General features: G+C 45.7%; 1 protein-coding gene across 3 annotated transcripts in view; it reads left to right on the forward strand.

The window, feature by feature from the left end:
* tenm1 (teneurin transmembrane protein 1) overlaps positions 1-13,354 on the forward strand; it is a 429,841-nt gene that overhangs the window by 309,879 nt on the left and 106,608 nt on the right. For 2 of the 3 annotated variants that reach the window (XM_015963828.3, XM_015963084.3), the window contains one exon: positions 486-718. In XM_015963828.3, the coding sequence (XP_015819314.3) occupies positions 486-718 (233 nt within the window). The remainder of the gene's footprint in view (positions 1-485; positions 719-13,354) is intronic. The other variant, XM_054738427.2, reaches the window with a different exon arrangement.

Consider the following 13,354-nt stretch of genomic DNA (forward strand, 5'->3'; position numbering starts at 1 on the left):
ATTGGTAGAAAAAAACACCTCTTCATAATTGAATGACTGTATAGTGTAGCTAGTTTGGCTCAACATCCTATTGCTACTTTTTAATTACAGATTTATTTTCATCTGATACTTTTCTAATTACATTTCGAGTGTTTCTAACGTGCATAAAACCACAGAATGGGATCACGTGCTGCAGAAAGCATGGTCATCTATGAAATGCATCTGAGAAAACATTAATCTTGTTGCTTCAACACAGGCAGCATCTCATTCTGATGTTGTTCACTGAGATGACCTGATTGCCTCTAGATATTTTCCTTTCAACTGATGGTGTCGTGTAGTCATGAAAGTGACTGCAGTTTACTAAAAATGGAGTCCTCTCACAGGAAAACTTCAAAGTTCAGGAGTTTTCACTGCACTGATCAGAGAATACAGTGAAAAGCTGAAATGAATGAGTGAATACTTACATAAATTTTTGTTTCATTTAACATTGTCTTTCTTTTTCTAAGCACCAGCCCAGCCCATAAGTACTATCTGGCCATGGATCCAGTGGGTGAGGTCCTCTACGTGTCCGACACTAGCAGTCGAAGAGTTTACCGTGTCAGGAATCTCGTCCAGCCAAAGGATCCGTCGCGCAACCTCGAGGTGGTGGCCGGGACAGGGGAGCAGTGTTTACCCTTTGACCAGAGCCACTGTGGAGAGGGCAGGAAGGCCACTGAAGCTGCACTCAGCAACCCTCGAGGTAAGGATAATACGCTCAGTGCAGCTGAAGAACTCTAACTTAGGGTCAGGTCAGAGTTTCTGCACCTTGCCGCCACCAGCATGAGTTGCACTTATTGTCTCTTCAGGCCTCACTTACAGATTTGTGATCAGCAGTCAAAGATCAAGATTTGGTATTATTAGGTACACTTGGCTGGAAGGCAGAGCACGGGATAATTGTGTGAAGGTCAGGAAGTTAGCACTAAATCAGCCGCACAACAACCTGACTGGTCTCCGTGCTTTTCAGCCCAACTAACCTGTTCATTTTAAGGCTAAGAGCAACATTTGTAGTCGACACAGAGCTCTCAGAACCTGCAGTTGTGTTTTTCTGAAACGGGCCGTTCATAACCCCGGAGTTATCTGTGACGCGTTGTTTGCTTTGAACCTTCTTCTTCTTCTGAAGGTTTAGTGTTTGAAAAGGGGTGATCTACGTATGCAGCGGGCTGATACCATCCGTTATCAGATGACAATAATGTGTGCTACCTTAGGATGCACATTTATTGTCCCATAAGCCGATCACAAAGAATTGTGGCAGTGGTAGATATCAGCATCATAAATTCCTCTCATATCATATGCTTCTGCAGGTTTTTACTGTTTGAAACATAGACAAGAAAGTGTTTGATGCCCTTATTTAGGAGGTTTTTAAAGAGAGCTCTTCCTTTTCCATCATTATATGGTTTCTTAGTTATTGTAGTTTTAAATACACATTTACAGATTAGCTGCCTGACCGGGGGGTGTTTGGCCATATCCCATATGTTGGGATCACATGGATTTAACTGCATTTATAAAATGTAAAACATATGCTTGAAAAAACAGAAAAACTTCAACAAATTTTACGACTCCTGTTTGAGCGAAGATGCTCCTTGTTGTCTCTAAAACTGAGCGGCTATTGACACCGATTTGCTTGTTCTCGTAGTTTGGCAGTTTGTTGTCAGGAGCCGTGACCATCGGTGACACAAAACTATTATAAAACTGCAAAGTTGTGAATGACAGCGAAAGGCTACTTTTGAACTATGGTTGGGTCAAGTGAGGCATCCGATACAATTGCAAAAAGATTCCACAAAACTGGCTTAATCTTGTCTGAATTTGTTTGCTGCTCACCCTCACTTGGTTGCCAAAATCCTCTGAAGATGTCTTGCATTTCTCTCACTTACAAAAAATAAAGTGACACGAATCAACAATGTAGCCTGGCAGCAGCCATATCTCAGGGTGTAGCCCCGCCCCGTGTCACATCTACACATTTCGATCTGGAATCTCTGCAGCAGAAACCATTTGAAAGAGGGAGGGCCATCTGGTAGAATATTTTGAGCTGATTGGAGGACGTGCAACGTAGTGCCCGAGTGGCGCTGGCTACCATATAATGTCTATAGCCAATCACAAGAACAACCGGAGTGGACTGGGATCAAAATTCGGCCCTGGCATTTTTATGAGTCGTTGGCCCTCAGTCGGCCCTCCCCATTGGGAGAGGGGTGGGGGGTGTTGCCGCCCGCGGACTTGTCTCAAGGCTGAATGTGAGATCTAATATGGACTGGGACTGTTAAATTACAAGCAGGGCCAGACCGCTGCGACCGGGAGCCCTGGCCTTCCAGACAAGCTCATTCTTGACCAGCGGAGATCAGCGGGACATAAGCTACATGCTTACGTGGTAAAACAAACTCCTACGTCATCGTTCTACCGCATTTATCTTGCTAAAAACGCCTGGAAAAACACTGTTAGCTTTGGGTTACCATGTAGCTAATGTTCTGCAGATCACCAACTGTGGACCGTCCTCCTCTTTTTTCCTGTCATTCTCTCCCTTTGAGTGCCTTCAATATTTGCTCTGCTTTCTTCTTCCTGTCAGAGTTCCTGTGCTTTTGCCTTTCTTCTTTTCCCATTTTGGTCTATGTTTTCCTGCCTTTAAACATGTTCCATTGTCTTTCCTTTCTGCTTCCTTTTGATGTTTACATAGAAAAACGACGTCACTTTCAGAAGTGAAGATAAAAGCTTTTTTGAAGCAAGCTGCTTCTTTCTCTTAATGGAGCCACTAGGATAACTCCATTTCATGCTTAATGTTGTGACTACCGCTTCAGGTTTGTTACGAATGCTCCTGCCTTTCTTCTTCTTATTTGTGGTCTTATGGCACTTGGAATGGAATGACTACCAATCACTTCCTGTTTGTGCATTGGCATCTTAAAGGAATAATTCATTGTGGCATTAAGAGAGGGGTGCCGGCGGTCAGGGCTAGGGGGCCCCCCAACACAAGGGGGCCCCAGGCGGCCACCAACCGACGTCTTTTCTGGCTGTGACATAAATGTCTTATTTGGAGGTTTAATAATTAAAATGTAGGCTTCTTATTACTGTATTACTAAATATATATTCATCATTGCTGTAATAAAATATCATTAGTGGAATAATTGGGTTAGGGTTAGACTCTGGCACATGGAATGTCACCTCTCTGGTGGGGAAGGAGCCTGAGTTGGTGTGAGAGGTTGAGAGGTTCCGACTAGATATAGTCGGACTCACCTCAATGCACTGCTCTGGCTCTGGAACCAGTTTCTTTGAGAGGGGTTGGACTTTCTACCACTCTGGAGTTGCTCCCACTGAGAGGCGCCGAGCAGGGGTGGGCATACTAGTTGCCCCCATCTTGGTGCCTGTACGTTGGGATTTACCCCAGTGAATGAGAGGGTAGCCTCCCTCCGCCTATGATTGGGGGGACGGGTTCTGACTGTGGCCTGTGCTAATGCACCAAACTATAGATCAGACTACACACCCTTTTTGGAGACCTTGAAGGGGGTGCTGGAAAGTGCTCCTTCCGGTGACTCCCTCGGTCTGCTGTGGGACTCTAACGCCCACGTGGGCAATGACATTGAGACCTGGAGAGGTGTGGTTGGGAGGAACGGCCCCCTGATCTGAATTCAAGTGGCATGTTATTGGACTTCTGTGCCAGTCATGGATTGTCCATAATGAACACCATGTTCAGACATAAAGGTGTCCATATGTGTTCTTGGCACCAGGATACCTTAGGCTGCAGCTTGATGATCGACTTTGTTGTTGTTTCATCTGACCTGCGGCCGCATGTCTTGGACACTCGGGTGAAGAGAGGGGCGGAGTTGTCAACTGACCACTACCTGGTGGTGAGTTGGCTCAGATGGTGGGGAGGATGCCGATCAGACCAGGCAGGCCCAAACGTATTGCCAAAATCTGCTGGGAACGTCTGACAGAGTCTCCTGTCAGAAGGAGCTTCAATTCCCACCTTCGGCAGAACTTCCAAAATAGTCTGGGAAGGCGGGGGACATTGAGTCTGAATGGACCCTGTTTCATGCCTCCATTGTTGAAGTGGCCAACTGGAGCTGTGGTGGCAGAATCGTCTGTGCCTGTCGTGGTGGCAACCCCCAAACCTGCTGGTGGACACCGGCGGTTAGGGATGCTGTCAAGCTAAAGAAAGAGTCCTATCAGGTCTTTTTGGCCTGTGGGACTCCAGAGGCAGCTGTCGGGTACCGGCAGTCCAAGCGGAACGCGGCTCGGGTGGTCACCAAGGCAAAAACCCGGGCATGGGAGGAGTTCGGTGAGACCATGGGGCAAGACTTCCGTATGGTTTCGAGGAGATTCTGGTCCACCATCTGGTACCTCAGGAGTGGAAAGCCGTGCGCTACCAACACTATCTATAGTCGGGACGGTGTGCTGCTGACCTCCACTCAGGACATTGTGGATCGGTGGGCAGAATACTTCGAAGACCTCCTCAATCCCACCGACACGTCTTCCAGTGAGGAAGCAGAGTCTGGGGACTTTGGGTTGGCCTCTCAAATCTCTGGTGCTGAGGTCACTGAGGTGGTTAAAAAGCTCCTCTGTGGCAAGGCTCCAGGGGTGGATGAGATCCGCCCGGAGTTCCTTAAGGCTCTGGATGTTGTGGGGCTGTGCTGGGAGAGGGGTGGGGGGTGTTGCCGCCCGCGGACTTGTCTCTAGGCTGAATGTGAGATCTAATATGGACCGGGACTGTTAAATTACAAGCAGCGCCAGACCGCTGCGACCGGGAGCCCTGGCCTTCCAGACAAGCAATATCGCGTGGACATCAGGGGCAGTCCCAGGGTTGGGAACCCCTGCCTTAATGATTCTTGGTTCATTCTCCAACACAACAGCAGCTCATTACCATCAACACTGGGAAAACCCCACAAGTAACAAGTCAAAACTTCCAGAATCCACACTGAACCGTGCGTTGGCAAGGGAACTGATGCTCTGCAGCTCTTCAGACAACATATCTGACACCTGAGTGTTTATCAACAGAAACAGAACCACCCTCCAAGAACATCTCCTAAAATGTAACGGAAACCAAAAACGAAATGGAACAATGCACACGTGACACCACAGAAAAACCCAAACCAATATCAGCAAACATCAGTGCAGTAACGGTTCACCTTTCACTTGTTTTTAGTTCCATTATGCGTGCGTTTTTTTTAATTTTTCAGCACTTCGTGTGTGTTCTGCGTCTAGAGGTTTGAACTTTGAAAATGTTTCAAGACAAGAGAAAAGTGAAAACGTTAATGCATAACTGAAAAAAGTGCATGGGGTGCCCAATCCTGGTCATTGAGAGCCCCTATCCAGCATGTCTAAGAAGTTTCCCTGTTTGAACACACCTAATTTGAATCAGTGGTGATTAGCAGTGTTCTACAGAGCCTGAGGGTCTAGCCTCTGAATAAGCAGGGTGAGATATAAAACAAGCTGGATAGGGGATCTTGAGGACCAGGATTGGGCACCATAAGGTGTGTAGTGAGGGGTTTTTACGGCTGTGCGCTGGCACGAGCACGTCTGTGGAGAGAGGAGCGTGCGCTGTGCCATAGCTGGAGCGCATCAGTAATCTGCGTTCCCACACAGGAGGAGGAGATGCAAATCTGCTCAAATGCTGGAAACGGAGTCTAGTGTGTTTTTCTGTGTGACCCAAAAGGTAGCTGCATACGCTAAGAAAGTAACTCACGCAATTAAGAACCACTGTAACGAGCACAGATCCTATCAACAAGACAGATAAATAAACAAACAAGTGTCCCTGTTTGTGTGTACACACATACCTTATGTCTTATAAGATAGCTCAGTGTATGTTTAACATACAAATATGTTTTTGAAAATAATAACATGTACAGGTCCTTCTCAAAAATTTGCCATATTGTGATGAAGTTCATTATTGTCTGTAATGTACTGATAAACATTACACTTTCTTATATATTAGATTCATTACACACAACTGAAGTAGTGTAAGCCTTTTATTGTTTCTAATATTGATGATTGTGGCGTACAGCTCATGAAAACCCAAAATTCTTATCTAAAAAAAATTAGCATATTTCATCCGACCAATAAAAGAAAAGTGTTTTTAATACAAAAAAAGTCAACCTTCAAATAATTATGTTCAGTTATGCACTCAATGCTTGGTCGGGGAATCCTGTTGCAGAAATGACTGCTTCAGTGCGGCGTGGCATGGAGGCAATCAGCCTGTGGTACTGCTGAGGTGTTATGGAGGCCCAGGATGCTTCGATAGCGGCCTTAAGCTCATCCAGAGGGTTGGGTCTTGCGTCTCTCAACTTTCTCTTCACAATATCCCACAGGTTCTCTACGGGGTTCAGGTCAGGAGAGTTGGCAGGCCAACTGAGCCCAGTAATACCATGGTCAGTAAACCATTTAGCAGTGGTTTTGGCACTGTGAGCAGGTGCCAGGTCGTGCTGAAAAATGAAATCTTCATCTCCATAAAGCTTTTCAGCAGATGGAAGCATGAAGTGCTCCAAAATCTCCTGATAGCTAGCTGCATTGACCCTGCCCTTGATTAAACACAGTGGACCAACACCAGCAGCTGGCATGGCGCCCCAGACCCTCACTGACTGTGGGTACTTGACACTGGACTTCAGGTATGTTGGCATTTGCCTCTGCCCAGTCTTCCTCCAGACTCTGGCAACTTGATTTCTGAATGACATGCAAAATTTGCTTTCACCCGAAAAAAAAAGTACTTGTGACCACTGAGCAACAGTCCAGTGCTGCTTCTCTGTAGCCCAGGTCAGGCGCTTCTGCCGCTGTTTCTGGTTCAAAAGTGGCTTGACCTGGGGAATGCGGCACCTGTAGCCCATTTCCTGCACACGCCTGTACACGGTGGCTCTGGATGTTTCTACTCCAGACTCAGTCCACTGCTTCCACAGGTCCCGCAAGGTCTGGAATCGGTCCTTCACCACAGTCTTCCTCAGGGTCCGGTCACCTCTTCTCGTTGTGCAGCGTTTTCCTTCCCACAGACTTCCCACTGAGGTGCCTTGATACAGCACTCTGGGAACAGCCTATTCGTCCAGAAATGTCTTTCTCGGAGGGACCGGTGGTGCCAGTGCTCGGCAGACTCGCCTCTGTCAGTGCGCCCCAGGGCAGCTGTGGCTACATTGTAGCTCATCCCCACCAGTGTGTGAATGTGTGTGTGAATGGGTGAATGACTGATTGTGTTGTAAAGCGCCTTGGGGGGTTTCAAGAACTCTAGAAGGCGCTATATCAAATACAGGCCATTTACCATTTACCATTTCTATGTCTTACCCTCTTGCTTGAGGGTGTTAATGATGGCCTTCTGGACAGCAGTCAGGTCGGCAGTCTTGCCCATGATTGCGGTTTTGAATAATGAACCAGGCTGGGAGTTCTTAAAGCCTCAGGAATCTTTTGCAGGCGTTTAGAGTTAATTAGTTGATTCAGATGATTAGGTTAATAGCTCGTTTAGAGAACCTTTTCATGATATGCTAATTTTTTGAGATAGGAAGCCATGTTTGTTTTGCTTAGTGGGGCGCTTGATACTATCCTCAAAACTAAGTCCCACCCTACAGCACAGTACTGACACACGATTGGTCGGACGGTACAAGATGGATTCTCCTGAGTTTGGAAAACCCCAAATCTCATGAGAATTCATCTTGCAGCGCAAGGTTATCAAAGATGAGTTCCAGATGCTGGTGAGTGACTCTGTCACTATCATAACAGGAAATTTAATATCATGTGTGTTTCGGGGGAAAAAAATCAAAACTCAAGCTACACAAGAGCAACATACGTAAGGAAACAGAAAACTGTTGCAAACGGGGCCATGTGCTATGACTCTACCACCATATTTTTATTATTTGTTTGTTTTCTCTTGATGAAGAAAAAAAATTAAGTTATAACAGTTTTAGGTTCATGATCAGATATATTTATCCTATTTCGAAAAGCCCGTCTTTAATTAAAACATTTTGGACGATTCCCGCTGAATGCTGAGCCCAGTGACATGCGGTGTTAAGTCCTTTTCCAGCCACATAAATCCTACTTCAGCTCAATAGACCATCTGAGACAGCTCTGTGGCCATTTTACCAAGGGAGCAACAATGCACCACCTTTTCTGTGTTTGCATGTTTATCACCGAGCACTGTGGCACAATAGAACCGATGACGCTACATAAAAAGGGATATTGGGTCCTACACCAGCTATTCTCTTCCCTTTGACTCGTGCAAATTATTAATCGTTCAATAAACACAATGAACTGATCCTCTGTTTTACAATACAAAATAGAATTATGGTATGACTATTATAAACAAAGCGTTATGTTACTTGTTAAAATTGAGTCACATCTACTACAGGTTTAGGTAATTGTGTATTTTCAGTAAATCTAGTTTTGCTGTTAATCCACAGCTTCGTAACTCTTACATTTCCGACAGCCCTGACTCCTATCGAGACATCCTGCAGCCTTAAAATAATACTTCATTGGTTGAAGGTTGTGACTGTGTTGTGCCACAAAAACACCCCGTCATGTTCCCGTGCAGCTAGTTCAGAGAGACTGATGGATCCATGCTGCTCGTGGCCTGTTCTCCACACCTCCATCAGTGTTTTTGAAACAGAAATTGATTCAACAGGGCAACACTGTTGTTGTTTATTTTTTTTATCTTTATTTATCCAATTTTAGAAGTTATTACTGATTGTCAAAGTTACCACTACGTGTCATTTCTTCATTTGCTCTGTGGTGGTTGAGGCTGAAATTACCAGCTGCTAAACATTTGCCTTTTGCAAATAAATCAATAAAAATCCAGAAGATTGTCTGCCAAAGTATTGTGAGACTTTTGCCGTAGCAGCCGGTTTGCTGTGTCACAGTAGGAAAAGCACAGGTGGGAATAATAATAACATTAATAATTAAAGCTGCAAGCAGCGTCGTTCGGCCCTCGCAGCTCCGCGCCGCTCCGGCCTGGCCGGCAGCCCGGGGCACCAGGGCACGTCCGCAGAACACAAACGTCGACCACCCCAACACCAGAAACTGCTAACGGCCACCTTGTCCGCAACTCACCCTGACTCAGCATCCCCTTTGAGCCCACCATTATATTTTATGTCTCACCACTAGGGAATCCTCTATCTTTACCACACTGGTGGTGTGATGACAGTGACCAACTTTAATGCTATTCTGACCATGTTTTTTAAAGTTATCGAAGGATAACGTTATCTAGGTGGCGCTGTGACCAACTACAGAAAAGTCCCATTGAGGTCAGCTTTGGTGACATTATATAACATTCACCAACCGTTTGTGCCTCATTGGCTAAAGGGCATGATTGTTCATTGCCATATTCAGTTTCGGGCAAATCGGAGGCCGTTTGTGGAAGTTACAGTCAAATGTAAGGTCATGGCGTCACGCCAGCATTCACCATGGCATCAAAGCCCCTCCCTTTCTGGAAAGCTATCAGATCTGAATGGTCTTTAAAACATCATGAAGACACTGTATGACCTGAGTGTCATTTTCATTAAATTAGAGGGGACAAATAGGGGCATTTCACCATAAAACAATAGACTTCCTGTTGTCAGGGGGCGGGGCTTAGGTGATGTCAGCTGTCCACATTGTCGTTGTCTTGAGATGTGGTCAGTGATCACACAGACAAAGTTTGAATTAGATCTGATCATGCACATGGGAGTTATTAAGTCAAGTAATGTCATGGCGAAAGGTCAAAGTTTGAGGCTTAGCCACGCCCACACCTTTATACTTATTTAAAATCCGACGGTTGAATTTTTTCCCCTTTGACTTAAAAGTACATAGCATAAGTTTGAAGGTGATCGGTGTAAAGGGCAACGGGCCATCAATGTCCAAACAACGTGTGCGAAAACCACTAAATCGAGTACTTGGACCAAAATGGCCGACCTCCTGTGCGAAATTGCGCTTGGCTCCAAGAGACTTTTTTGTAGGGCCAGAGACCCTACATGAGTGTACCAATTTTCGTAATCCTCAGTCAAACCTTGTCTTGGGGCTGACAGTTTTAATGGTCCTAGGGGGCGCTATTTCAGAATATAGGCCACGCCCACAAATCTCAGATGCCCATTTCTATTGGGGGTCAGACTAGGATCACTCACCAGACATTTTGTGGCGATGTCACGATAATTGAAGAAATGAGAGGCAAACGTATTGCCATGGCGTGATGGCGAATTTCGCCATGCTCCCAAAGCCCCGCCGTTTTTCAAAACCTGCCAGTACTGTAGACCAAGTGACCTCAACTTGTCAGCTGCTATTTACCAGAGATTCCAGGTGATTGGGTAAAAGGAGTCCAATAGGGAGCTGTGAAAAAAAGAGTGGCGTGGCGAAAGGTCAAAGTTTGAGGCTTAGCCACGCCCACACCTTTATACTTATTTAAAATCCGACGGTTGAATTTTTTCCTCTATGTCTTAAGAGTATATAGCAGAAGCTCGAAGGCGATTGGTGAAAAGGGCGACGGAGCATCACTCTCCAAACAACGTGTGTGAAAACCACTAAATCGCGCACTTGGACCAAAATGGCCGACTTCCTGTGCGACTTTGCACTTGGCTCCAAGAGACTTTTTTGTAGGTCCTGAGACACCACATTAGTGTACCAAATTTCGTAATCCTCAGTCAAAGCATGGCTTGGGGCTGACAGTTTTAATGGTCCTAGGGGGCGCTAATACAGAAAATAGGCCACGCCCACAAACTTAAGCTGACCTTTTCTATTGGGGGTCAGACTAGGATCACTCACAACAATGGTCGAGGTGATATCACGATAAATGAAGAAATGAGAGGCAAACGTATTTCCATGGCGTGATGGCGAATTTCGCCATGCTCCCAAAGCCCCGCCTTTTTGCAAAACCTTCCAGTACTGGAGACCAAGTGACCTCAACTTGCCTGCTGCTATTTACCAGAGATTCCTGGTGATTGGGTAAAAGGAGTCCAATAAGGAGCTGTGAAAAAAAGAGTGGCGTGGCGAAAGGTCAAAGTTTGAGGCTTAGCCACGCCCACACCTTTATACTTATTTAAAATCCGACGGTTGAAATTTTTCCTCTATGTCTTAAGACTATATAGCAGAAGTTTGAAAGTGATTGGTGAAAAGGGCGACGGAGTATCACTCTCCAAACAACGTGTGTGAAAACCACTAAATCGCGCACTTGGACCAAAATGGCCGACTTCCTGTGCGACTTTGCACTTGGCTTCAAGAGACTTTTTTGTAGGTCCTGAGACACCACATTAGTGTACCAAATTTCGTAATCCTCAGTCAAAGCATGGCTTGGGGCTGACAGTTTTAATGGTCCTAGGGGGCGCTATTTCAGAAAATAGGCCACGCCCACCAGATGTTCACATCAGATCTTTTGGGGGGCCGGACTAGGATCACTCACAAGAAGTTTCGTGACGATATCTTTGGAAATGACGAAATGGGAGGCAAACGTAAGGCCAAGGCGGTACGCCTGAATTCGCCGCGCCGCCACAGCCCCGCCCTCTGCCGAAAACTCCCATAAAGTGACGCCAAGCAACCCCCACTTGTCTTGAGTTACCAGCTACAAATTTGTGGTGATTAAGTGAAATGGGGCAATTTGGGACCTTTCACAGTAAAACTTGATCTTTTTGGTCCTGAGGGGGCGGGGCTTGTGTGATGTCATCATCCGACCATTCAATTTACTTTGTGGGTGGATGACGAATGACCACAGAAAGTTTGGTAACTCTATTCCATTCAGTTATGAAGTTATAGCAATTTAAATATTTTTGGCGAGTAGTCAAACTTCGAGGCCTGGCTCCGCCCCTTCAACATATACGAAAACTCAGAATCCTTATCTCATTTTGTTCGCCCATCCCTTCTGAGCAATTTTACACAATTTTTGAGACAATCGTGCGAAAAATGATCGAGCAATCCAATCAGAAACGGACCCTAAAAACGGCAAAAACGGCAAAAAATCGCCATTTCAACCCAAAATGGCCGACTTCCTGTTTGATATTGACCATGGTTGCAAGAGACTTTTCTGTGCGGACTGTTGAGTACTACAAGTGTACCAAATTTCATAACTGTACGATAAACTAAGCTTTATGGAGAGGGTTTTTTTTCACTTTGTAGGGGGCGCTGTTCAGCCATTTTCTTTGCGATTTTTTTGGGACCTTTAAAATATCAAATTTTTCACCAGGCCTGACAAGTGTGCAAAATATTGTGAGTTTTGGGGTATGTTAAGGTCCCCAAAAAGCTGTTCAAAGGGGGCACGGAATAACAAAAAATAATAATAATTAAAGCTGCAAGCAGCGTCGTTCGGCCCTCGCAGCTCCGCGCCGCTCCGGTCTGCCGTCGCACCAGTGCACGTCTGACAGAACAGAAACGTCAACCACCCCGACACCAGAAACCGCGAATGGCCTCCTAGTCTGCACCTCACCCTGACTCAGCATCCCCTCTGAGCTCACCATTAAATTGAATATTAAGATTACGGCGTTACGCCAGAATTCGCCATGGCATCAAAGCCCCTCCCTTTCTGGAAAGCTATCAGATCTGAATGGTCATTACAGCATCATGAAGACAGTGCATGACCTTAGGGTCATGTTGACTAAATTAGAGGGGACAAATATGGGCATTTCAGCATAAAAAATAAATTCCTGTAGTCAGGGGGCGGGGCTTAGGTGATGTCAGCTGTCCACATTGTCATTGTTTACAGATATGGTCAATGATCACACAGACAAAGTTCGAAAAAGATCTGATCATGCACATGGGAGTTATTAAGTCAAGTAAAGTAATGGCGAAAGGTCAACGTTTGAGGCTTAGCCACGCCCACACCTTTCAACTTTTGAAAAATCCGACGGTTGAATTTTTTCCCCTATGTCTTAAGAGTGTATTGCAGAAGTTTGAAGGTGATTGGTGAAAAGGGCGACGGAGCATCACTCTCCAAACAATGTGTGCGAAAACCACTAAATCACGTACTTGCACCAAAATGGCCGACTTCCTGTGCGACTTTACGCTTGGCTCCAAGAGACTTTTTTGTAGGTCCTGAGACCCCACATTAGTGTACCAAATTTCGTAATCCTCAGTCAAAGCATGGCTTGGGGCTGAAAGTTTTAATGGCTCTAGGGGGCGCTATTTAAGAATATAGGCCACGCCCACAAACTTCAGCTGTCTATTTCTCTTGGAGCTCAGACTAGGATCACTCACCAGAAGTTTCGTAGCAATATCACGATAACTGAAGAAATGAGACAAACGTATTTCCATGGCGTGATGGCGATTTTCGCCATGGTCCCAAAGCCCCGCCTTTTTTCAAAACCTGCCAGTACTGGAGACCAAGTAACCTCAACTTGTCTACTGCTGTTTGCCACAGAATCCTGGTGATTGGGTAAAAGGAGTCCAGTAGGGAGCTGTGAAAAAAAGAGTAGCGTGGCGACAGGTCAAA

This window comes from Nothobranchius furzeri, chromosome 1, assembly GCF_043380555.1.
Source record: "Nothobranchius furzeri strain GRZ-AD chromosome 1, NfurGRZ-RIMD1, whole genome shotgun sequence".
NCBI classification, from domain to species: Eukaryota; Metazoa; Chordata; class Actinopteri; order Cyprinodontiformes; family Nothobranchiidae; genus Nothobranchius; species Nothobranchius furzeri.